This window comes from Pyxicephalus adspersus, chromosome 6, assembly GCF_032062135.1.
Source record: "Pyxicephalus adspersus chromosome 6, UCB_Pads_2.0, whole genome shotgun sequence".
In the NCBI taxonomy this organism is placed as follows: domain Eukaryota; kingdom Metazoa; phylum Chordata; class Amphibia; order Anura; family Pyxicephalidae; genus Pyxicephalus; species Pyxicephalus adspersus.
The window spans coordinates 13,178,415-13,205,441 of record NC_092863.1 but is presented as its reverse complement, the minus strand read 5'-3'; the positions used below and the strand labels follow the sequence as shown (position 1 = coordinate 13,205,441).

The following is a 27,027-nucleotide window of genomic DNA, read 5'->3' as shown; positions in this document are numbered from 1 at the left end:
ATTTTCAGAGTAGAACAAAAGCTTTATATATTTGTGGATGCTTTTGCGCCCAATTAACATCAGGTAAATCAATAGTCATGTGACTTTGTTGTAAGGGCCCTGGTGGTATATCTGTGCAAATCTATTGTTCATTTTTCCTGCATTGTATGCAATGTTTGCATTATTGATGGCAGATAATTGTACAATGACGTAGGACACCTGTACTTATGTAGTATGTTAGATTGCTCATGAACGTTCACCTTTGGCAACAAATATGTACCGACATCTGTATGGACTGTTACGCACTGGTTAGTTTTTGTTTGTGGTGCTGTTATGATACCTTGAACTGAAACTTTGTATCCTGTTCTCCCTCCTATGTGTTTGCTCAGGCAGCTTGCTTTAGTAAGGAAATTTTCCTGCTATGGTGTCTCCTCAATGCTCTAGTAAGATGTTACCTGGAGGGCGGTGTGCGCTGTTTGCACACATTCCAGGATACTGGTAATGAGGACATTCTTAGTTTTCATTCTGATTTCTGGTTTTCTTTGTCAGCCAACAACAGAAGAAATATAATAACGTTATGATTGTTTGATGTTTGATGTCACTGTACTGAAAGCATGCTTTCTAGTAACAGAATACATCATTTCATTCATTAGGACCACAGGCTGGCAGTATTTTCTTTCAGTAAAATAATTGTTTTTGTGAAAAACCTACAACTAGCACCCCTTACTGATATAATTATAATGCTGTGTTAACTAGAAGATTGTATTAAAAAAATAACAATGTAGTGAGAGCTTTAATCCTCTACCCTGCACTAAAACAATGAAACCATACCTTTGGTATTGCAGGTTCAATGTTTTAAACCCCCTTTTATTTTATTTTTTTCAAAAGATGAGTAAAAATGAGTTTACATGTAATAAGGGTGATTTATTACTGGAATATAAGTTTAGTGTAATATTACCTTGCAAGGAATACTTTTCCTAGTGAAGGAAATTATGCTTTTTACATTTCACACACGATTAGCCATTCTTTGCCAAGTCAGTGCTCACCACATTATTTTGCAAAATGCTAATTTAGTTTGCAATGTAAACAGGCCCAGCTTCTCCTTACTTCCTTCCAGACAACAGGAAGAGGGAGTTTCTTCCCTAATTCTGTTCCTGTAGATTTCCAGAGAATTTATGTACAAATGATATTGTTCTCTGCAACAAAGACACAGACAGAGCTAAATCCTAAAAAATTATCCAACTAGAGATAAGCTACCACCTTCCATAATATCACTCCCTAATCCTTTTTTTAAAATTTGTAATGGACATTGACTTTTGTCATGAAAATGTTAACAGCTGCAGATAACTAGGAGTGCACACTTGTGCCCTTTCCTAGTTCCCAGATCCCACTGTCAATCTAAGGATATGTACATGTCAGATGATTCTTACCTGATACGAACGGTCGTGTTTGTTTTGGGTGAGAATCTGACGTGTACGGAGGTCATCCAACCTTCTTCATGGATCCTTCAGGATAGATCTGGGGACAACCAATATATAAGGAGACCACAGCGGGTTGCTGCTTGCTCTTTGTTCCCCATCCCTCTATCTTCTCTACTGAACAGAATGACACTGGGTGTACTGCTCTTGTGGGTTCATCTGTCACTCTTGGTTGCTGAAAATGATCATGAATGAAAATTACACATGTGTACGCAGCCTAACAAATTAGCTTTAGAGTTAAACTGTGTGCCACGTTTTTTGTGTCACTCAAGAAGAACATTTGTGATTGTTTCAGGAGAAAATCTATATCTGTACAGCTGTCTCATTGTGTTGTAGTGATCCATTGTACTGGATTACTAAATGACCAACAAGAACATTTGAGGAGAGCATATTGGTAATAATTTGTATTGTCCTAATTCCTGGATTCGATTTCCCTCCGTCTTTTATGTACTATATAGCTCTGACAAACATGTAGGCCTCTGTGAACCACATCATTGCTCTGAATTACCGTTGAGATGTTGTGTTGAGGGTAAATGACTGCTTTGCAACAAAAATAAGCTGCTGGATTTCAAAAAACTATTTGTGGACAACAATTCAGCGTGCAGCTCCTTGTCTTCATTTACAAATATTCAGCAGACCGGTTTATCTACTCTGGGCCTCATTTCATTTTGCCTGAAGCCTAATCAAAATCTCTCAATGACTGAGGGTGTCAATGGGTGAGATGTGTCTTGTGTATAACCTGAAACTACATATTTCTGCATAGGTAGATAATATTCTTGCTCCAATGCCAAAATGTTACAATAATGTTGATACTTATTATAGTAACTTGCTGGAGAAGCTGCACACACTTGGCTAGTTCCATGAAGCAGCCTTGGGGAACTGCAATCTTTACAGATCCAAATTTACCTAATTGATCATAACGTGCTTATTTTGAATATTAAATGCTGATCTCTAAAATATTAACTTCAAAAGCTTATATATTATGTAGTGAGAATTTAATATGGCATTCCAGTAAATGTAGGACAAACTTTTTTTTCTAGTTTTGGGTAGAGCTTAGAAACACTTTAGCATCTGTTAGGTTTTTATTGCAGTCTGTGCATGGTGGATTTCATTAATTTCCTGTTCTTGTGACACGGCAAGAAGCAAACGAAATCCCACTTCTACTGTCACAGGAACAGATGTCCCTATTGGGAAATTTCCCTTCACCCGCTGTTTTTAGTGACAGCTACAGAAGACTATAGAAAATTAAGTTTGGAAGGACAAATTATTAAGGTGGTAAAGCTTCGTTCATATGTCAGATTATTACTGGCTGAGAGAAATCTTTGTAGCAGAAATCTGACTTGTACAGCAGTCCCCTAAAGTCATTCATCCAGCCACTGTGGGTGAATAAACAACCGATTGGGAATGACTGCTGTGCATTCCTATGAAGGAGAGTACAGTAGAGTGCCTCTAACTCATCCTCCCCCTCCCCTCAGAAGAGAATGGAGCTGTGTGTACAGCGCTCATTCCTTCATCTCACACTGGAAATAATCAAGATTGTTTCCAGCAATAATTATCTAATGTCCATCTTAACTCTTCCTAGAGGGGAAACCAGAGAGTAAAACTAATCTAAATTAAATCTAACTAATCTAGTAAATCTAACAAAGGGCTACACGATGCATGAACGGTGCTGTACATACAGCACCGTTCTGCTCTATGGAGAAGGAAGGGGGAAAGCGACGGAGCGGCACCCTGCTGCGCGCTCTCCCCCTTCCCCTTCATTAAGATCGGTGGTCGTTCATCGTCCGTGGATCCGGCAGGTCGGTCGTTCGGACAATGGACGACGCCCACTGTACACACGCCAGATTTTCGCCCGATATCTGGCCGATGCTGATTATCGGGCGATAAAGATCTGACGTGTGTACGCAGCTTAACTCTTCCCCAGTAGCAATCTATATAATAAATGTTCCTCTGCCTCCAATAATAGAATGTGGGTCATACATACAGTAATAATAAGTTTGAAAGTTTGAAACAATACATTGAAAACCGTTATGTAATATGACAAAAATGTGCTTGAATTTAAATAGATGGCTGGGTTTTTATTTTTAATATTAATAACGTTGATAACCTGGTTAGAAACTGATCCTTGCACTGGGTTCGCCTCATCGTTGATGATTAAAAAAAACTTTTTTCATTATTCTTGTGGGAGCTTATCTACACTCGCAGTATTACCAGTCCAAGAGCCAGCTTTACTAAGAGAAGGAAGCCTACTGGAGTGAGGAATAAAATTCCTTTTTGTTCTGCTAGACAAAATGAACATTTAGCCCTTAGCAGTGCACGAGAAATGGGGAACATTTCCAAAATTGCCTTCTCTAGCTCATAGTTTAGTTTTAAAAATAATTGTTTAATGAAACAATAATTCCATTCTGTTTTTGAGACCATTCAGGAGGTAGCTTGCATGCATTATTCAATACCATAATAGCGATGCACAAAAAAGAATGCACTCCTCTATGTACACAGATTTTCACATGTTATATCACTATTCTGTTCCTATTACATTTCTCTGTGACATTGCAAGGACGTGTCCACCCCTCCTCCTATTATATCACCTCCTTTAATAATATCTTTTTGCAGTTATAATCTCCTAGAGTATATCTAAATATTTATGTAAGCCACTTTTACATAAACCAGTTTGTGGAAATGATATAACTCATTGAATACAGTTCTTTGTGTCAGACTGCAAGGCGCTGCAACCACTGCTGGGGTTGCCTGGTTGGACTGGTAACACAGAGGAGTCCTGAAACACAAGCTGCCATGTAGTAAGGAATATTTATTACCTGGCACCACCTATACTCCCTACAGTATCAGGGTCATAGGTTCTCAGGAGTTAGGTGGTTTCCTTATTTATTAAAATATATCTCACAGAAAGTAAGCACTCCAAATATACTGGTGATTGAGTATAACTAAAAACCATTACCACATTGTTAAGTTTTAGGGCACTGTGCTACAAACATATTTGTTTTGGCTAAAGAGGGAAGGGATAGAGCCTCTGTCTGTACTTTATTACTCTCTGTGTTCCTGACTGCTGTACGTGCATTGTTCTATTATTACTGCATACACTTGTGAACAGGGAATTTTATGTGATATTTAGGTGACATGTTTCTAAAATCTATTTGGGCCACCAAATTCAAGGAATCTGTGCATGTAACCTTGTAATGTTTCAGTAACATAGTGCTTATATTTATGAGGGGGGATTGTCAGGGATTATACCTTGGGGACTCCAGCAGGGTCAGAGTTCTATGCCTTTGGGCCCCGGCCATTATCTGTGTATTAGGGAAGAAAAACCCCAATCATTATTATATAGCTAGTCGCCCGGCATTGTGATGTGGCTGGCGGGATGGGTGGGATAACTGGACCACTTGGAGACTAACCAGAAGAAGGGCTACCGGACTGGTCATTGTAACCTAAACCAGCAGCAACACCTGGGACCCCTGAGTTAGGACATGGGATTGTTGTATCTTATCTCCTTTAGGGGGGAAGGAGATTAAAAAAAAAACAAAAAATAAGGATTAAAGCCCTAAACAGCTGGGGTGAAGGGGAGATTTTAAAGCAGAACTAAAATTGTGAGCAGACAGGTCCTTTGTTGCAGAAGGGAGAGGCTATAAAGTAAACATTTTTATATAAATATTTTTATTTTTACTTATTTTATATTACTTTTTACTTATTTATATTACTTACTTGATCCTTTGCTGGTTCTGCCATTTTTATTTGGTCTTATGGGTTCATGATCTTCCGCCATCTTTATTGTGTAGCCCAGAATGATGTAACTCCTACATGCACACATTGGCATCATTCATTCTTAGCAGCCAGGATTGTACATTGAGCTGTGTATGTGCAACTGTATGTACAATATAGAAAAGATGGCGTACAGGTAGGTGAGGGACAATGCATGTACCTAACCTTGCCTATTGGTAAATAAAAAAAAAAAAAAACAATTACCTTTAATCCCGCAGGGCAGTCCGATCCATCTGGGGTGTCCTGCATCGGGTTCCAGGTCATCCCAGAGCCTGTGCTCCGGGCGCCGCTATCTTCTCCTATTCTTCCAGATTCTTCATTCTACATCACCCGCCTCGGCTCGAGATCGGGTGATGTAGGATGAAACAAATTTTGCATTTTTCGCTTTGCGTGAAAAGGCTCCTTCAGAAGGAGCCCCCAAGAGCCTCCTGGGAAGCATTTATTCTTGATCGCCCAGGTCAGGGGTGTCAATCTCAAATACACAGAGGGACGAAATTTAAAACGTAGACCAAGTCGGGGGCCAAACTTGACATTTATTGAAAGAATACCCAACAAAAACAAACCCCTCTACACACACTTTAGGGTTGAAAAGACTAATTTCTGTCTATCTTTGCAGGCTGTGTGTTGTTCATTCTCTTACATCACAAGTTTGTCTGACACTAAATATTACACTTTGCAGTCTCTAATGGATTAAAACAAACACTATGCCCCTGGTAGTCAGGCACCATGTGATCATTGCCTAGGCTTTCTGTCACATGGTGGATGTACAGGAATAATGTCCATGTATTGAAAATGATTATGTGAGGTGGTAACGCGGGCGGGCAGGCCAGATGTTCATTTTCGGAATTCTTTGGGGGGCCAAAAAAAGGACCTTGAGGGCCAGGGTTTGACACCCCTGGCCTAGGTGATAGAAAATTAGGGGGTGTTGCACTTTAAAAAAAGAAATATAATTTTTACCTTACATAAAAGGGTTATCTTACTCTTACATAAGAGTTTAGGTACGCTTTAGGTTTACTTCTGATTTTAGTAATGTAAATGGCTGGAGTTAGGCTTTGCAATGCAGAAGCTTCAGGCACAGCTTCTCTGAGCACTGCTACAAATGTTTCCTCATGTACCTGTATTTATACTTTGTAGCAGGATCAATAGGTTGCTGGCTCATAGCTGTCTCAGGGTGTGGAGCTCACACATTGGCAGCCATACACCCATAAACACACAGCACTCAGGCTATCTCTTGTCACCATGGCAACTGTGGGACAGGCTGGAAACCACGCCCACTATCTACAACCCGGAAGTGGGACAGCCCTGCCTTGCACTCTCCCAGTGTGACATGGACAGGGAGGGACTGAGAATCTCAGCGATAGGAGAGGCAAAGGGACTGTTACAAAAGACAGATGGACCCAGGGGGACTGACAGAGACAGGGGCTGATTGGGAATAACAAGGGACTGACACTGAAAACTGAAGCAAGACAGCAGTGAGCAAAGGGATACATGCACTGACAGGTGCTGGGAGATCACACACTGAGAAAAGATCTATCTGCAGGTAAAATTCTGCTCTTCTATGTGCAGATCTATTACTAGATATTTACATTCATCTCACACATCATACAAAAGGTCATCAGATCCATTACTGGATCTTTTAACCCGAAATCTCATAACATTATTTAGTAATATTTTTCCAGTCTGTGTTTTATGCCTTTTTATTGCAGCAATACCTAATATGATTTCAGACTGCCAGCTTTTATCCTGGGTAGTTCTAATGCTGTATGGAGTTTGTAAAATAACAACTCACCATGACTATAAACAACCCGACAGATTCTCCTTTCTTAGCAGTTTATAATTGTTTATTTATTTGTGCTATTATTAAATACATTCCCTAGGGTGTACATCACATGCTTACTTCACTATTGGGTTTTGTGTTACTTTTTATTTGTTTTTTATTATTATTATTATTATTATTATTATTATAATGTGTACAGTTTTTCAGTATTGTCTTCATGCTTTGGGCCATTTCCTTATCTTGAAGCATGTGTCTGTGGAGTGAATATAGAACATGATGCTCTGCTTTTCTTATTCCCTGAAACTGCCACAGACGTTGGGTCCTAACGCCAGTCTGTCCTTTTTTTTATTTATATTTGGTCATGCTGCAGCCATATACTTATAGATTGAGTTCAAATACCAGTAATAATAAATTATATAAATGTATACTGCTTGGATCTGGGTATCTACATTCTAGGACTGATGAACACAAATCTCTCAAGTCACCTCTATACTGTGCCTTTTAGTATATGGGTGGTGAGGACATACAGATACAGATTTAGCAGCATGACTGGGTAACTTTATATGTGTCCAGAAATCTGTCACTTCCTTTGTTTTGAACTTCCAGCACTGTATGGACCATCTCTCAACTGCTGGGTAGATCAACTTTTGCCAAAAATCCTAATATGTAAAAACCCAAATAACTTTTGAAGCTCATGTATTAGACAACATGCTTTGTCATATGGGCATCATCACCTGCTTAAAGGAAGCTGACATCTATTTCAGTCAGAGTTAGCCTTTAAACCCGCAGTTTCCAGCACCATGTGTAAGTGAAGCACATTTGAGGAACGTTAGGTCGAACTGCCCCATTGCACAAATGGCACCGGTACTCACAGCTTCATAACAAATCTTGTGACAAACTATATCACATGATAGTGCAAGCTATTCAGTAACACTCCCTTTGTTTAAAATCCAATTATTACTTGTAGCACACACATTTTAGCTGCATCCTGTAGTTGTTAATATAATTATATAAAACTTTCATAACAAGTCAGGTGGCACAATTCCCAGCACAAAGCCCAATACAAGGCCAAATGATGGTGTCAGCGGTAGGGCTTTAGTTCCCCTTTTTCCACTCAGAACCATTCTTTCTCCACCTTTATAAAAAAAAAAAAAAAAAAAAAAAAACCCAGTTTGCTTTAACTTTGGTGTGATTTCCAGCACAATGCATACTTCAGGTTGCTAGTGAGGTTGTACTTATCGCTTCCTTGTGCCAGTGGACCATTGTAGATACTACTACACAGTAGTATCTACCCACAAGTACTCCATTGAGAAGGAATGGGTTAGCGGTGAATAGTTTACCACTCACTGCTGCTTGCTGCAAATGCTGGCTCTAGGAAGCAGTGCAAGCGACCGAGCATCTAGCAAGGTGCCAGCTGCTTAACTCTTGTATGACAAGCTAAACCATTCTTTCTTCACCTTTTAATATGGGGGAACCCTTGAAATTCTTTTCAGGTCTTTGGAGATCCCCTGTTAGAATTACTATATCTACTATTCACCTTCCCTAAATCCTCCTTCATTTGTGTCTCACGCGTTCCTCTACCTGGACACTGCAGCTCACTTTTGGAGAAGTTCAGCAGTAGAAGCAATGCCATCAATCCAACAGTGGGCAGGGTTAGATGTGACCAAGGGATGACTGACCATCTACAGGCTTAGCAATCCGCAGTGACAATTTAGAGCTATAACCCCTGCATCAATTTTCACCCCACTGTAGTGAAAGCAGATAGATCCTTCATGGCAGTTTGAGATCTGTACTGAATGCAGAATAATTGTCACACCACCAGGAATCTGCATTAGGTGGTCTTTGTGACAAAGATTAACAGGTATTTGCGGGACTTTGCAGGGGGATCAGGATAAAACTATTAGGCCAGATGCATTTATAATTAAATGCTGCAACTCATTTTTTTGGGTGGCCATAGTTCTAAGTTAGAAGTGAGAGAGAGGCACTTTATTATTACTTCCAAAAACTCCACTCCAGGAACTGTTGATTTTGCCATTGGTTCCAGAAAAGAACAGTAGCACAGCTTAATGGAATTACAATTGATGTGTCACATTTACATTTAGAGGTCTGGCCTGGTGCCTGTTCACCATTTCTGGCTGCCCTGGGGTGCTGCCACCTTCCATCGGCTTTGCTTGGTATTAAGCAGCAATGCAATATCGGGGAGATGTAATTAGTTTATCCCACATATGCGATTGGTGCTCTCAGCTGACACATTGTCCCCTGGCTCTGTTCTACCTGCGTCATCTCTCTGCACTTTCCCATTTAACCTTCTCACTGACGGAGACCGTGTGTTCAGCAGCGTGCTAATGGGATCATCGCTGATCTACATCACACACTTGTCTTTGATGTGTGCTTTTTGGAAAAGCAAAATCTCCTTGCTTGTTTAACTTGCTGTGTGTATGGCAGTTTCCGGAAATATGGAGGCCCCTGTTGTTTGATGGGTAAATATTTACTCAAATTTACTTCTACAGAGCATGGAAGACTTAAAGGCTATTTAAATCTAAAACAAAATCTGTAGTCCTACTGAAATTCTCTGGTTTATGTAAGGTGAAAAAAATTATTTTCTCTCACTGAATAAGTTTTTTTCTGTATTAGCACTGGCTGAACACGATGCATTTCTATTGTTTGTCAGCCTAAGATAAGTAGGAGGGACACTTGTTAGCAGAAAGTGTAGAGGCAAAGTACAAGCCACTGCTATGCCCCAAGAATGAATACACACAGAATGAAGGTTCAAATATAAAATGCTTTTTAAATAAGAAATGTAAAATGTTGGTGTACAGAGATCTGATTTATAGATTATTTAGTGCAGAGCTGGGTGCATTAGTGATAAGTCCATTGTCTTAATATTGTTTCATTGTTTCAATAGGGAAGGCCTCGCTTCTTTCTTCACAATGGAGGATTCTCTTTCACGTCAGAACACTGGCTTGATGCCTTACCTGGTGGCTACATCTCAGATCCTGGGGGTGGCCGTATTGGCCATTACAGGGACATGGTTGTCTCAGTACAGAGGTGGCTTTTCCTGGGACGGACCAGAACAGTTCAACGTCCACCCACTGTGCATGGTGCTGGGAATGGTGTTCCTATGCGGTGATGGTAAGTACACACAATCATGTTGAAAAATGTGAAGAAATGTAAATCTGATTATGAGAAATGCAGAGCAATAGCATTAGATTTTAAAGTTTACCCAACTGCTGTGACCTTTATAAAGTTTATTTCCTGGTGACCCCAGTGGCGATATATCCCAGTAGGTCACCATGTGACTCACTTTGCTAGCAGCCAAGCAAAACAAACCGCAGTTTTGGGTGGATTTTGCTTTTAACACACCTTATTGTAGAACTTGCTTAGTTTCTAAATAAAAAGCTGGCATTGACAACTTCTGATGTTTTTGCAGGCCAAAGCTCATTCTCTATTTGTAATAAAACGTAAAAGGTTTTGTAGTGGTTGTCTGAGTGTCCTGTTCTGCAGACAATATAAGATAAAATTCAATCAAACCTCTCTGTTAGAATGACAGGAAAGCCATTTTTCCTGATTACTTGACTTGATCCAGAGACCTGAAACATGATTGCTCTCTGTAAAATTAGAATGATGCAGTAATGGCGTGCAAGTGTGTCATTGCATGAATTCTGCTAATTAGCTGCTGACAAAGAGCCTTACGTACTGCACATGAAAACCTTTAGACCCATTTAGATGTATTCATAGAGTGCTAATCACATTTTAAAGAGAACTTGTCAATATAGAAATATGAGAATTGCCATTTGCTAATGTTTTTTTAGGTTTAGGTTGGAAGGCAGTAATTTTTCCCCTTGCTTCTCTGCCTAATGAATCACAAATGTTACACAACTGTTCATCCATGTTTGCAGTTCACACGCCCTTTGTAATTAAAATGAATAGGTTATAAGTGATCCAGAACTTAATTCTCCTATTTACTACCTTTTGGTCTATTCGATATACCCATTGACAAAATTTTCTTATCTCTGTTTGGATAATACAAAAAACTATGTTCCTCAGCAAAATTCTTCTGCTATCTCAGCCCTCCTTGTTCTTATATTGGAATTTAAAATGATGCCCCTTTATATTATAAAGATCTACAAGTGGGTGGGTGTGCGAATTATTATAACAAAAAAAAAGACCGTTTTTTTTTATGTGTTTGCAAGGTCTTCTCAAAGAAGATTTGTCTGCTGTCCCATCTGTTGTAATTGTATTAATACAGACAGGTGGCCTGGGCTTAATAAATAAAGTGAATTAAACAGTCACAGAAAACAGCTATTTCTACAGACGAGCCCTGGGGCCAATGTGAAAAACTGTGCAAGATCCAAGATATTAGGTCACAACGCTGAGAACAGATCTTATCAGACTTTTTTTTTTTCTTCCAAATAAAGAACCCAGTATGTTGACAAAGTTATTGAAAAGTAGTTGAAGGTTTATACATACTTTGAAATCACTTTGTTTTTGACCATCTGAGAGCAATTCTGATAAAAGTAAAAGTCTGGTCTCAGCAGCAGCACATTCTGAATGTTATTAGCGGTGTTATCCTCTTCTGTGTGCCTCTTTAATCCTGCAGTTTTACTTTGTCATTGATGCTAAATTATTTAGTTATTTTTTCATGCACTAAAACAGCCTAAATCTGGGAGTGTTAATGGTTGAGTTATGGAATCTTTCATTGAGGTAAAAACTGATAGGGACTGTCACATGGACTACCCCTGACCCCAGAGATCATTTCTAGGGCTCCTATTGTGAGCCTTTTCATATGGAGGAACATTAGTATGACTGGAAATACCTGATGGCTATGTTAGGGCCTCTGATAGGAGCTTTAAAGAAGAAACAACCCCTACTTTTCCAATGTTTATAGGAACTGCTACCAAATATGTGCAGCCCAGTAAGGGAAAACTTGTGGACAGTAAATCTGCTCCAAAGTAAAAGCAGAACCCTCATCCAGTATCCAAACATGCATCATGTTTTACATTATGTTTTACCAACATCCACACTTGCAGAATAGCCCTCAAATTACCTTGCTGGAATAATGGGCTAACAATGCTGTAGATTAGGGTGGTCTGGGTTCAGCAAGTGGGGTTGTAAACTCTTCTCCTCCTCCTCTCTCTTCGGTAGATAGAATTGCACACAATTTCTCTCACATAAAATAGAAAATACAGCACCTTAAAATTCACAGCATCTCCCTGAAGAAGTCAGTTGTCCAAACATTTCAGGTATGCACTTGTGTGATTTAAGGTGCTGCACTTTGTTACTTTTTTTTAGTAAATCTTACAGATTTTACTAGAGGACTTTCCCGAAATTGTATGCCGTTGTGCCGAACACTGTGGCTGTGGAGGAGAGTTTGGTGGAATATAGCTATCTGCAGAAAAGGAATAGCGTTCAGTCATGTTTGCTGAACTCAGACACCAGGTGCAGACAGTGATGTCGGTGCCATCAATTCTGCAAATAACACAACTGATGGGTTAAGAGGGAAAAACGTGGTTATACCTCCATTGAGTGCAGCGTTCCTGTCACTCACAGCAGAGTGAAGATAACACTTGGTGCTCAGACACAGCTCACACATCAGAGTTAATCTCTGTCCTTTTTGTGATCTAGTAGTCCCTGCTACCTGAAGTGCATTAGGCATTGAACTTGGACATTAGTTGCTGTAACAGTGGTGTTTAATCTGCTTTCTTTGTAATGAGAAGAGCTACATTTAAAATACCTGATGATGAACATTAATATAATTTGGCATAATTGTTGATTATCAATATCCCACAGTAACTAATACTCATTATGTATTTCTTTCCTTTCTACAGCTTTATTGGTGTATCGAGTGTTTAGACATGAGACCAAGAGGGCAACTAAGATACTCCACGGAGCATTACATATACTGGCACTGATCATCTCTCTTGTTGGTGAGTAATTATGAGATAATTACTAATTTCATCACTTGCTTAAGGCCTGAAACTCTGTGTTACAGTCACTGGAAAACTGCAAATGTCTTCATGCCCTACCAGTTTTCTGCTGTGGATGGCTTAGCAGTAAGCGGGGTACCTCCTGTGCATAGTTATTTTGACTGTATAAAGCGGCTCATCATGTGTGACCTTAATGTTTTTCCGCTTGGTCAAATATCTTTATATAATAGTCTTTCATTGCCTACAGGGTGATGATGCCAATAATCCTTCCTGCCAAGATTCTCTATCTGAGGCAGTAAAGGTTAAAAGCAGCAGTATTTCAGATGTTTGCTAGAGAGAAGATTCAAACTCTTTTGATAATAGACATAAAATGTGAACACACTGCTTGGCCAATTATTGTATTCTAGTGCAAATTACTTTTGAATTGAAATTTGCAAACTGGTGTGAGCACAATACCACAAAGGGCTGAGAATATGAGAAATGTGCTTTATTGTGTGTTCCGGTACGGTCACTTGCTGCTGTTTACAAATTGTCTGTAGGACAGATAGGGTCCCCTCTGTGCTGCTACAAGGACAAGGGGCTTTGTTTTACTCTTAGAAATGAGGAATGCCTACAACTCCTTGTCTTGGATTTAAATTGAATGAAGTAAGGCTCATACCTCAAGACATCCTAAGGAGTCATGCCCTGCTTACCCCAAAATTGGAAAATGCATTTTGTCCAAGAAATAAATTGTCAGCTTAAAGTGTTTACAAAGGTCACTAAGAAATGTTTTAGTGAAACCTGCGCTGAGAAGAATGCATAACAGGCGGAGATGAATTTGACTGATTTGACACTTGTGGTAACTTGTTTTTCAGGGATCATTGCTGTATTTCAGTTCCACAAGAAGAAGAATATCCCAGACATGTACAGCATGCACAGCTGGTTAGGCATTGTTACATTTAGCTTCTACATTCTTCAGGTAAGTTGACAAATATTTATCTTAATCTTAAATGATTCCTAATACATTCTATTTCTGTGTGTGTATACAATCTAGAGCAGGCATGGGCAAACTACGGCCCAATAGGGACGTTTCTCTGGCTCTTTGCTTGTTCTGCAGCTCTGGGGGCGCATCGGCCAGAGTCGCTGAACACGTCCCCGGATCTAAGCCTGCGATGGGAGAGTGGGCGGGTTGTATGCAGTGACACAGACCGCCCACTCTCCCATCGCAGGCTCTGAACTTATGCCATCATGATGTCACGTTCAGGGGCGTCATGATGGCATAAGCCCGCCAACTCTACCATCGACCCGGCCCCTCTGGGAAATTTTTTTCCAGATTGTGGCCCCTAACTAAAAAAGTTTACCCACCCTATATCTAGAGCAAGCTTGTCCAACCTATGTCCTGCGAACCAGAATGTGGCTAGGCTGGCATTTTGCTTGGCCCCTTGGCTGGATTTTATTATTGTTCTTCCTGCCTGCCAATCCTATGTCTTTTACAGCCTTATAGTTTAGCACACTGTGCCAGATGCCCAATTAGTATATTTCATCATATTTCACAGATATCAAAAGGATATTTTCAGATGACAAAAATCCTTTTTAGATGTCTGCACCTACACACTTTTCTTTTTTCCCCTGCACTGACATGCACTTGACTAAAAAGTTATTTTTATTATGTACCATGCAGCACCTTATACTATGTTATATACTGTTATCGATGGGCAGCATCTGCAGTGCTAAATGCTGGATAATAATTTGGTTTATGCAGTTTCATACAATTGCTGTGAGCATACTTTAGGACCTTAATGTCCTGTTTGACTTGCTGCATTCTTTTATCGACCCATTGACAGAATCGGTCATCAACTAAAATCTTGTCTTAATAAACTGCTTGTTTATTTTCAATGCTGTAGTTGAAAGGAGGAAGGAAAGGGAAAATAAGTCTGTATTAATGGGTAGTGTGTATTACATATGTATGTGTACAGGGTGACCTTACTACTTATTGCATTGTTTAACTTTGCAATATTTCTTTTGTTTTTAGTGGATAATTGGCTTTATTATGTTCTTCGTGCCTGGAGTGGCCTTTGCATACAAGAGTCGCATTAAGCCACTACACGTATTCTTCGGCATAGGCCTCCTGGTGACCACCATTGCTACATGTCTGCTCGGCCTTACAGAGAAAGTTCTCTTCTCAATCCCGTGAGTACAATGTGTTTGTGTAGATTAGACCAGGGTTAAAAGCTCCCATACCACCTTTCTTTTACCAAATCTGTTCACTAATGCATTGCAGTGGCTTTCATACGGCAAGTTGTGTTTCATCTAGAAGTAAAAATTGAAAGCCAGGACAAACTTCAATCTGACTGTTGGAAGCAATACAAGCATGTGAGATTAATAATTCCTACAGAGGAATTAATTAATAAATCCTACAGAGGGTTTCAGTTTCAGATGAGACTATCTGCAGGATAACAGATTCTGACAAGATTTTATTTACCATGGTGAATGCAATCCGTGAAATAGAATTTGATTTTGTAAATGTGTAACAAAAATTGTGCATATACTATGGTTACAGTCTCTTACTGTTTGGTAGAGACAATTTTTAGGTTTGCCTACTTCTCGTCCGCAAAAATTGATGTTAGAAACTCCCATTCAGTCAGTGCAAGGGGGCATACTCTGTATAATGATTTTCTCTGATTGGGAATTTGTTTGTTCAAAGTGTTACTTCTATGATGGTCATTAAAGCAAAACACATTTTGAGGTATTATAGCATTAACCTTATTGAGTTTTGACATGACTTTTTGAAATTTTTATATGTCGGACCACATTTTTGCTGAACTTTTCACATAAAGCCGCACTTCCGGTAGTGTTTTCTGTGTCCTGCTGTGCTCAGTGGTTCCTCCCGCTAAGCCCTATGTACACACGTGCAATATTTGTTGTTGGAAAGAATCCTTCATGAGCAGCACCGTTCTACTCTATGGAGAGGGGAGGGGGAGAACGACGGAGCGGCACCCCACTGCGCTCTCTCCCCTTCGCTTCTATTAAGATCGTTAGTCGTCCATTGTCCGTGGATCCGCCAGGACAGTTGTTTGGACGACAAGCGCTGTACACACGCCAGATTGTCGTCCGATATCGGCCCTGAGCCGATTATCCGTCGAGAAGCGTTGCACGCGTGTACGTAGCCTAAGCCCTATGTCACTACATATTGGAAGGAGGAACCGCTGAGAGTGGCAAGGGAAGCAAAAGATCAACACTCCTCTGTTCTGCGCAGACAATAATGCCATATTCTATTTAAACAGAGGGGCTGAGAATATGTTATCTTCACCTTTATGTGGACAGCTTTTATTTTTTATTTGCCGACAAGGTCATTGATTTTGTTTTATATATTGCAAATATGAGCATAAAGACCAGTTTCCTTTCTAAAAGAAGTTGATGAAAGTTTAGCACTGCTTTCAGGACCAGAACATTGAGGAATGAGCTGATAGAATGTTGATGATACTGAAGGTGAACAGTCTATAAAGGAACCGTGCATGCAGTGTGCTTCAAGTTGGTGTTCTGTGATGTGTAATATTGATTATTGGGGGTTTTAATCTCCTATTAATTATTTTTCAGAGATCAGTACTCTCACCTGCCATCAGAAGGTATTCTTATCAATTCATTAGGATTGCTGCTTGTTGCATTTGGGATGGTGATTGGCTACATTGTTACACGGGAGGAGTGGAGGCGACCACCTTTACCTGAAGAGCAAGCTCTGTCCATTGACTTCAAAACTCTGACAGAAGGAGGGGAGAGCCCAACAGAGCCCTGATAGCACAACGTCCCACTGCCCGAGTATTTGTAAATGGTGATTCTTCTATGTCTGAAATTTCTGGTCTGTGCAGCCATGTTAGAAGCATCATTTCCATATATCCTTGATTTAAAACTAGGCCATTAAAATACCCCAAGCTTCACAAAATATTTATTTGAAAGACTGGTTATCTCTGCTGTTCATAGCAACCAATCCGATTGTTGTTTTTAATTCTTTAACCTGTATTACAGGCATGAAGAGGGAACTGGTGGTGATGGGTAAACATGATGTTTTTTAATATGTATTTGAGTAACGTGATGGCTTGTAGCTTAATTTTGTTTTCAGTAGCGTTCAGTTATTTGTTGCCGATTTAAGCATTTGCCTGTGTTTTAATTATGCTGGTGTACTGACCTCTGTTTATCACTGTAGCATTGTGTTTTGTTAGATTTTGTAGAAGTAGAAAATTTTCAGACTCCTCCAGAGGGTGGTAAGTCATAATGTACAATGGGCACTTGGCACCACATTTCTCATTTCAAGGTGAACTTAATTCTGCTGATACATGTTTGTGAGCAGATTTCATTGCAGACGTTTCAAGTTTTAAATCTGATTGGTGGCTGTGAACAACATGTGGAGTCTGTTACCGAGAGCTGGCAGCAGTCGGCCCTTACAGGCTTTGAGATGTTTAGCACAAATAGCCAAGTACACTTATGGCTGCTCTCGCCATATTGTGAATAGGGCCTGGTGTACAAAGTTACAACAAATTGCTTTATGTGAATGGGTAAATGGGTTTAGTGAAGTTTAGACACAAGAGTGCCTATCTGTTGTACTCAGTGCTAGGGCAATCAGATCCTTAATGACAGTCTTTAAAAGCTTTATGGTGTGCCTCTTGTTCCTTCTATTAAAGAAGAGCTCCACCTAAAAATCAAGTATCATTAGAAGGCTCTTTATAATTAATGTGCTGTTGGTAAAAAAAAAAATATTTTTTGTGTACATTTCCTTTGCTGTCATCTGGCTGTGCCAGATATGTGAATATCCTAAAAGTGGCTATACAGAATTGGTATTCCTTTAGCAAATACGTATAACTTACAATGTATTTAGCTGTTAGCATAGCATTCTGTTCTGAAAGAAATGTTGCCTACAACGGCAGCCTCCATGTTTCTCAGAATCCCACACGTGACACATGAAAATCTTTTTCTTCTAGCGTTAAGTTATCTGCAGTTAGTATATATAGTACTGATGTTTGTGATTGTGGTAAATATGTGCCCCTGATATATCTAAGCTATATTTCTGATAATAAAAGGTAAAAGAGTTATAATGCAGGAGACAACATAGCCATTCAGTAGAATCGCTGGCTACCAGTGGAAATCTGCAGCCATTATTACTGAGCTTGAGCTGGTGGTGTTTTTTTCTAGTTTTACAGTCCTTTCTTTGTGCCACATATAAACTGTTTTCCTGTGATAAAGGTAAAGTTTTTGTAGTCTTTCCTTCTAGGGTTGACTATAAAGTACAGCTGTTGTGTTTGTGATATGCTTAAAGCTCAGGTTTTTAGGATGGGACTGAGAAAGTGAAGTGCCATCTGTCAGGCCAAATATTTTTTTTATTTTTCAGTGAATAATGAAATGCTTATGTCCAATTGCACAATTGTCATTCTTGTTTACAAGAGAATGTGTTATATCTTTATATTTGTTAATGTTTTGACCTATTTTGAAAAGCATTAAAAATGTCAGTTTCTCTGAAAAATGTGTGATTTGATGAAAAACATTTTAGCGTAAAACATTGAGATGTGTTAACCTGAATGCAGCAGAAATGAAATGGTCCTTCATATGTGTTTTGTACATTTTAAAAAATAGTTTTTTCAAAGTCTACAGGAACTACGAAACAAGGTATGTAAAGTTATCCGGCTGTAACATATTTTTACCAATATACTGCAATTATTCTCAACCAGGGTTATATCGTGTTTCCTAGGGGTTTCTGACTCAAAAGATTATCGAGGATTATTTTTCCATGAATAATGAAGTGAAGTAATGGGGATTGGTCTTGGTGACCACCAACTTTTTGAGTATTACCCCAGAGGTATTGGGTCCTTCTATTACTGATCACCAGTGTAAAGGGGAACTTTCCATTTGACTACCAGTGTACAGAAGCAGGGGTTTTTTTTTTTTATGTCTATCTAGTAAACATTTCTTGCCACTTTTTCTTTTTTTGCTGATATCACTTGTTACATTTTATTATTTATTATATTACATTTTATTACTGAAAATAATTTTGTCGTAAAAAGCTGCTATGTCAAATACACTAAGTATGCAACCTTTTCTTTATAAAGTAAAGTATAGCTCTATGTATGCAAACCATTTTTTCAATTTTGGATAGAAGGGAAGTTTAATGTTCTTTAAAGTTTTTTTTTTGCTGTGTCTGTATCCCTACTTGCACTGGTGATTATTGTCAATGACAAAGACAAGGAGGTAAATCCCTCAAAGAAGAGGTAAGTGGAAATATTCCAGTAATGACACCTGTTACAAGAATGACTGCCTAGGAGGAGAATTCCTCTTATAAATGTCCTCTACATTCTGGTTTCATCCCTAGCATGGGGAAATTCTGTAATCATACAAAATAAATTGACTGTGGCTTTAACTGTTCCATACTTTCAATATTTGTATACTTTCAATAAATTCAATATAGCAGCTAATGCTATAAGATGTAGTAGTATAGTCGTCATTATTTATTTAGGGAAGCCCTGAAAATAATTTTAGGGGTTTCCCTCATGTGTAAAATGGTTCAGATAGGCTGCAATCTATTATATCTGTTGTGTCTCTTATGGCAGATGATCTAGTTAGAAAAGCAAACTTTAAAATGCAGCAATGCTTATATATGTGTGTGTTGGTGTGCCCTTGCTACTTGGTCCAATCACCCTTTTTCATTGGACAACCCTTTTTCATTTGGTAACAGATTTTTCCTTTTAGTTTGATAAATCAATCCGTTCTGAAGGGAAATCCGCAGCAAACCAATCCTAAGTAACAGATTTTGTTTCTACATATGAAGTATACAAGTCATGTTACGTGTAATAATGATTGATTGTTTAAAACCTGTTTGGAACTTTGAACATTTTTTGCCCAAGATAAATGATATTTATATGATCCGTGTGCGTGCAGTATTCTGGGGCTTTAAATGATTTTTCTTGTGCGTACTAGTTGTAAGGTTTACTGGTAATTGGTGCCGAGGCAGACAGGTAATACCAGTACCAATTATGTGTATGCAGATGTAACATTAAACCATCAACCTTAAGTTAAATGTTTGGCTTTTTCTGAAGTTGTTTTTGATGCTAAACAAAAGGCTCCCAGCACCAACAAATAAAATCTTGTATCTTGCCGAAGTAAAGTGTCTCTGCTGTTATAGATTAGGGAACATTAAATGCAGGTGGTATCAGAGCTTTGTCCCACCAACAGCCAGTAAATCAGCTCTGGCATTGGGAGCTCCTGTAGGACTTAAATCTCTTTCTTTATGCTTTAAAAAGTAAAGATGTCAGGAGGAAATTGTGACCTAGGAAACCCATGTAATACACTTGTGAAGCAACTTGTGTTTTAGGTTTATTGACCCTTTAATATTATAAACACCATACTTTGCATAGCTTTGTGCATTGACTGCGACCTAAAGAACAAGTTCTCCGCTCACATCTGTTCTAAAAACATCTCACGGGCACCGTATAGAAACACAGTCACAGCTCCATCTAAGATCCCAAGCATATCATACAGCTACTAGGTTCATACATGAATAATCTAGAACATCCCCCGTTCTCCACAAGAGATAGCATCAGACACACAAATGGCTGTTTTGATTCCAAGTGTTATTAACCATTTATAAATAAGTACATTTTTCTCTTTTTATCTCATACAGTTTTCTTGTTCAATTTACAGTTAAAGTCTGTATAGAGAAGGTGAATTTAGGAAGGGAGGAAAGACTTTTCACATCTATCTCACATCTCACATGTACAGACAAGAAAAAACAGAGCAAGCAAATACAGTGTAACTGAGAAAAAGAAAAACCCAGGAGTGGTGAGGAGAGGACATAGAGGGTATTTTAATACCCTGGCACCTGGAGTGCAACCTCCCACCTCCTCTGCCTTCACAGACCAAACACCTCGCTCTGCGCTGCACTGCAGGTGGTCCCGGAAGCAAAGGAGGTTTAATAAACTGAAATAAAAACATTAACAAAACAAATAAAACATACATTTTTCCCTTGTTTTCTTATTTACAAGTTCAATGCTCAAATCTGCAGACTCACCCTGCTCTCCGGGAGGAGGCGGGGAGAGAAAAGGGGTGACATAGTAATAAAAAACTAAAAATTAAACAACCCCATGACCTGAGCACTGCACAATATATGTATTTTATATACATATATATATTAAACAATGGTTGTGTTCTGTATATTTTTTTTTAAAGAGAACGGACCATGCATTGAATAAATACACTGTACAGAGAAGAGTCCTTCTGACTTGGGGTGGCGAAGGTCCGCTCACCCTTCACAAGGTTCCTTCAGTCTTTCTGATGTGTGCAATACAGCCGCAGCATGGAGGAGAAGGCGAGAGAGGGGCTGCCAACAGGAAAAGCGAGGGAAGTGACTTTAGGGTCAGAGCAGCCAGGAAGGGTATAAAAAGTATCGCCAAAATATTAAAACCAAAAATAACATTTCCAACATTACATTAGGGTTCTTGAGCAGTGATAGTAAATAGCAAGTGTCTATTTTTTACATAGCAAAGGCAACTCACTCTCCTCTCAATTCTGATCGGTTGTGCCTAATCACAGCATGGGTGTCTAGCAGGAGGCCAGTGAAAGTATGGTTTTAAGATACTGTGTCTAGGGAATAAGAAAAGAACCCTGCCACGACCACAAAAATCCCTGAACTGTGATACTCTGAGGACTTAGTTAAATTTAAATAATGACATTTTGTAGGCCTAAAACTTGCATCTGTTCTCTATCCACAAACAGCACCGTCTCTGAAATATACACAATGGCTATCAATCACTTTGTATTATAAGCAAAATAACAACATGTACAGTCTCCATAGAATTAGTAAGCTAAACACTTCAACAACTGAATGCACCAAACCCAGCTTGGGAGTTTTTGCAAAGTATGTTACTGTTTCTACTTACCTTGTTAGTGATGTGTAGAACAGTAAGTACTTATCTGGGTGATCTTTAATGTAGAAAGTTGTAATCGCTGCACTGCCTTTTACTGACAATAATTAATTTAAAGCAATCCACTTTGCTTAAAGAAAAGGGAACATTTGTGGCTTGTGAAACTTTTGATTTGAATCGACTGAACACAAATGAATATAGATTGTGGAAGATTGGGGTTGGTCTGCCATATTCATTAGGTTTTGCAATACTGTTTACTTAACATACTTTAGGCCCTGAATGTCTGTCTTTAAAAGCAGCGGGGGTGCCTCCATAAGCAGAAGATTAGTGGGACTGGGTCTGTGCTTGTCTGGTCACTAATATTTGTGTACCAGTGTGGCACAAATCCCACTGCCTGTTCTATCTTTATTGTGACCCGTGTAAGCACTGTACCAGTTGCAAAGCAGCAGAGTAGTAAGAATGAGGGCTTCTGCTGTAAAAAAGGATAAGTGCCTTTCCTCTAATTGTACGGCATCTCAGATTTTTATTATGTATTCAGAAGTGAGATTTAAAGTGTTGCCCAGCTGTGAAAATTGGTTTGCACAGAAGCAAAGTGCCTGTTCACATTACTGAAATGTTTTCTTTATCACAATATACAATAGCACAGCAATTATCTAGTCCCAAACAAGGTTTTGGTGCATCCTGTTTTTTTTCATTTATATAAAATATTGTAATTAAATAGCAAATAACTAAAATATTAAGTTGTATTTACTTAGAACAACATGCTCCAACAACTTATCCTTAAGTTTGTTTCCATGTTAATAGAAACCGTAAGGGTTTTGTTCCTTCATTATTGCACATATCACTGACACTAGAATCATTCAATAGAAATGTCAGGTGTATATGTTTACGTGGAGACTGCAGTTCTAATGTATTTCAGGCTGGCCATTTAGTAAATCTGCCCCTTTACAACATGAGCCCTTCTGGTCTGGTCTCTGGACTACTGACAGTCAAGAACATTTAGGAGAATCTGATGTATGTGGACAGGTAACAAGATATGTACACCTGAGAACATTGCTATTTGATAGCAGAAAACCGTATTGTAGTTACTGGTGTATTTCTGCTCTATGAATAGGCATTCACCCCTCCAGTGTTATTTATGCATCAGGTCTGGGCTGATTCAAACTCATCCACTTACAAATAATGAATGAAAGGTTCTGTTCCCACTGCAAATCAAATTCTTTCTCAGCTGTCTTAGACCACACTGCTGCTCTTGTGCTGGCTCATGGTTCACAAAACTCTTTACGGGCAGCAAAAGAAATGTAGATTTAACATTGTCAGACTGGACCTATAACATAACATAGTGAATTTGCAATTATCTCCTGGGCTTCAGATCATGCTACTCAGTGCTCCATAGGAGACTGTTATAACCATAATGCGGCATTGGGAATGTAGCGACATCATGAGTGATGGCACGGTACGTCGTCTTGGCGCAAATGCTGCCCAGCATCTCCCACAGCTAATTGTGACCAACAATAGATCACTATTAGAAGTGATATGTTCCTGTAAACAATTTCAGCTAATGGTAACATTTGCAATTACTGTGCAAACGTGAAATGTTTACATAGTACAATGTGATTGATTTGCATTTTTTGGCAACAGCAAACCTGTAAAAAAAAAAGGTATCGTGCTAATTTGTGTCCTGGCCAATGCAACCTAATCTTATCTAAATGGTACGCTACCAATATACAAATATAATTCAATATATACATATTCAAATCTGCCATATCCTATTTACGTTAGACTACAAATGCTAAAAAAGGTATAAATCCAAGACATCGTGGACACTAAAAAGCATTTAGGATTTGAGAGGATTAAGGGAAAAAAGGCCCAGGTAATAAAAAAAATCTTATAATAATCTTTAGTTTACTAGTTTAAAATAGATTAAATATTTTAGTATGACTGCATCATAAAATATTATTTTCAGCAACTGTAAAACAGGAATAGTAAATCCTCATAGCATTGGCTGGGAATTCTATTCTTACCTTTTGTATGTTGCAGTAATATCAGGAGTTCTAGGCCTGAACCCTGGGAAAATCTTTTTAACGCTTACTCCACAAAGTACTGTAAGAAGCGATAAACATATAAAGTGCAACAAACCTTAGCAGCTCTAATACAGAGTAGTGAAAGATGAATTTAGATTGATTTGCCAACACCTTCACCACAGCTTAGACTCTCTTATTGAACAGGCCTACAAAGAGTTTGTTTAAAATAAGTAAAACCTAAAACAACATACCTAATAGAAAACTTTTTGCCACCAATATTCACTTTTCTAGAATTGCCCTCTAGAGGTTCCTAGCAGGACAAGGCTGGAGAAGTTTATTTATTTATAATCAAATCCAATCCGTCTATTGTATACTACATGATACATCTGCCTATACCGACCTACATTACATCTATTTCTTTTACTTCCTCTAATTGGGAAAATACTGAGGTTTTGTGATCCCATTAGCCAAGAGCATCAGTGAAAGCCTAGCATCCCAGCGTGTGTTACATATGGTCACATGGCTTTTAATGTAATAATGACTATGAATAGAGCCCTTATTTGATCAGATTCTCGGATGCCTATTGTGCTGTAAGTGGCATTATATTTTTCTATGTTCCAGCTGCTGTGCTTCCACGTGCAAGGTCATCTGGTTACTCGGGGTCATAACCCCACTACTTGCAGAAGTCATGGTATAAGGAGGAAACACGGGCTGTCTCCACCTAACTCTATAGCTAGTAGAAAGATACTAAGACCAGGGGCGGACTTCATTTTAGTGATTTAAGTGCAAATTATTAAAATTAGTCAATTTAAAAAGAATTTTACCACTGTATACTGGGCAGTTAGAAAGAAGGTGCCCATATGGTAAATTTGTGACCCAATCTATTCAAATCTAGAGTGTTTTTGAGAACACCCTATGACATTAAAACATCAGCTCTGCCCATCTTGGGTCAGCTTTGAACACTACTAAAGTGTAGGGCCAATGGCTAGGGGTCTGGGATGGGACTGATGTCTTCAGAAGAAATACACAGTCCTCATATTTGAGGGAGGTATACGTAAAGAGTGAGGAGAAGGGTAATACCGAGAAAGAAGGGAAAAGCTAGGGAAAAAGTCTGTCGTCCTACACATTGGACTCCACAAATGGTCTCTTTGGTTTGATGGGCGAAGTCTGGCCCTGCCGAGAGTCCCGAGACAGCTGTCTGTACAGGTTGTCCTGGTAAGCCTGTGCAACAGGCAGTGTTCTGGCCACTTTGACGTCCGGGTAGGAGGAGGCCTGTGTGACTCTCTCCAATATGTCCCCTCGAGAGCCATTGGCCAGTACACCGTGGGGGCCATAGTAGTCGTCTTCAAGGAGATGTCCATTCTGTGCATTGTTGGTTTTGTTGTAAAAGGCGATGTTGCTGATAGAAGAGGGGGGACTGAAAGACTCTGTTTGGGGCAAGATGCCGGGTGACGTAGGACTGAGGACACTGTCAACAGAAGAAACGGCCCATGTCCGGCTTTGCTGATGATGGTGGGGATACTGAGTCCGTGCGGTCTTGTCAATTATCCCCATGAAGGGGGTGGTCCTAGAGCGTGTGGGCTCACTAGGGTAACTTCCCTGGGGTGGGGACACGGGAGATAATTCATCACAGAGTCTCTCGTAAGCTGGTTTGAGAGGAATCTCCATTTGTTGTATAGAAGCGGACGGTCGGAAAGTAGTGGACAGGCTGGAAGAGGATGAAATGCTGTTGCTGGATGGAGAAAAACGGAGTCCTACGCTTTGCGAGTGCAACAGTGGCCTTGGAGTGGGCGGGTGAGGCTTTATTTCACTAGGATTAATGCTCACTGGCCGTCTTATTAGGTGGGAAACATCGGGAGAACCTAGCTGGCTGGAAGGTAGAGAAGAGCGTTCAAGATCCAGTTTGGAGTGACACACGGGATAGTAAGATGCAGATTGGCTGCGCCCAATCTGTGGGGTCTGGTTATACCTCATACCGCCCCTATAGGCAGAGGTTGGCCTTTGCGGGATGTCTTCCTTGGCAATGCCACCGTGTTGACAAATGGCCCCTGCACTTAAACTAGCTTGCACGTGCTGCACGGGGCGTCCATCAGCTATGAGGCCCCCAAGAGATGCTTGGTATACTAGACGGCTCTGACTTATCTCTCCGGTGGATGATTGATATTTACTTGCCATACCGTGTGCCACCTGTCCATATGTTCCCCCGGGAATCACGGCACTGGAATGCACAGAAGAGCTAGGCTGGTTGCTGCGTACAATTTGTGCCTTGGCTGGCTGTAATCTGTGTGCAGGTTGCGGAACTGCTGTGGGAAGCTGGGACATTTGGAACGACCGCTGAGATATCTTGGACAAAGGAGATTTAGGTCTTCCTGGATGCTGACTTACACATGGCTCTTGTTGGTACCTTACAGGAGAACCGGACTGTTGTCTATACATGCTGATATTTTCACTTGGAGGACTAGCTCTGTATTGCGGCGCTCTTCTTAGTGGTGAAGGAGGAGGGCTTGGATAGTCTATTACCTGACCACCCGCCGGAGGTGGACTAAAACGATAGGAAGAGCTCTGGTGTGCAGGTGATGTTTGTGGAGGACTGGGTCGATAATGGGAGTTCTGATGTGTTGGAGACAGGGACGGGGAAGTAGATTGATAACCTTGTCTCGTAGGTGAACCCACCGAGCTGTTTGATCTAAAGTCAAACACTTGATGTGATCCAGACATATAGGCAGAGTCGCGATGTGCAGGAGACTGGGGTGGGCTTTGCATTCCTGTAAGGCCTTGACACTGCCTCCCTTCAGACTGTAATCCAACAGCGACAGCATCCATGTCTTGTTCCAGATACTCTTCCTCATACATGTCTTCCTGTGTGGAGTCAATGTCCTCATTTGGAACTTCAGGTTCAGGTTCATCTTGTAATTCGTGAACCTCCTCTTCTTGCTGCATTTGCCTGCATTCTTCCTCCACCCTCACTAGGAGCCGCTGAATCTCACGGTTGGTAGGGCAAAGCTGAATAGCCTCGTTGAGATCTTCTAAGGCTGCCGTAAATTGCCTGCAAGGTACAAATGAATGGAGTATACTTTATTATGTATGTCATTCAGCTCCATTTATATCAAGTTTTTTCCATTGACAAGGGCAATACAGACTGCAAAGAATTGCGATAACATAAAAATGGAGACATTTTAGAGACTT

The 27,027-nt window shown here is 39.8% G+C and overlaps 2 protein-coding genes across 8 annotated transcripts in view; one reads left to right on the top strand and one right to left on the bottom strand.

Annotated features, from left to right (window-relative positions):
* The first annotated feature begins 6,571 nt into the window (after positions 1-6,571).
* On the top strand, positions 6,572-18,426 carry CYB561 (cytochrome b561). The gene is made up of 6 exons (XM_072414617.1): positions 6,572-6,771; positions 9,914-10,140; positions 12,837-12,935; positions 13,790-13,893; positions 14,947-15,104; positions 16,512-18,426. The coding sequence occupies exons 2-6, from the start codon at positions 9,939-9,941 to the stop codon at positions 16,705-16,707; spliced, it is 759 nt and encodes a 252-aa protein (XP_072270718.1). The 5' UTR covers positions 6,572-6,771; positions 9,914-9,938; the 3' UTR covers positions 16,708-18,426.
* A 2,084-nt stretch (positions 18,427-20,510) lies between these two features.
* Positions 20,511-27,027, bottom strand: part of TANC2 (tetratricopeptide repeat, ankyrin repeat and coiled-coil containing 2) — a 251,599-nt gene continuing 245,082 nt past the window's right edge. For all 7 annotated transcript variants that reach the window (XM_072414605.1, XM_072414608.1, XM_072414607.1 and 4 more), the window contains one exon: positions 20,511-26,887. In XM_072414605.1, the coding sequence (XP_072270706.1) occupies positions 24,961-26,887 (1,927 nt within the window). In that variant the 3' untranslated portion in view covers positions 20,511-24,960. The remainder of the gene's footprint in view (positions 26,888-27,027) is intronic.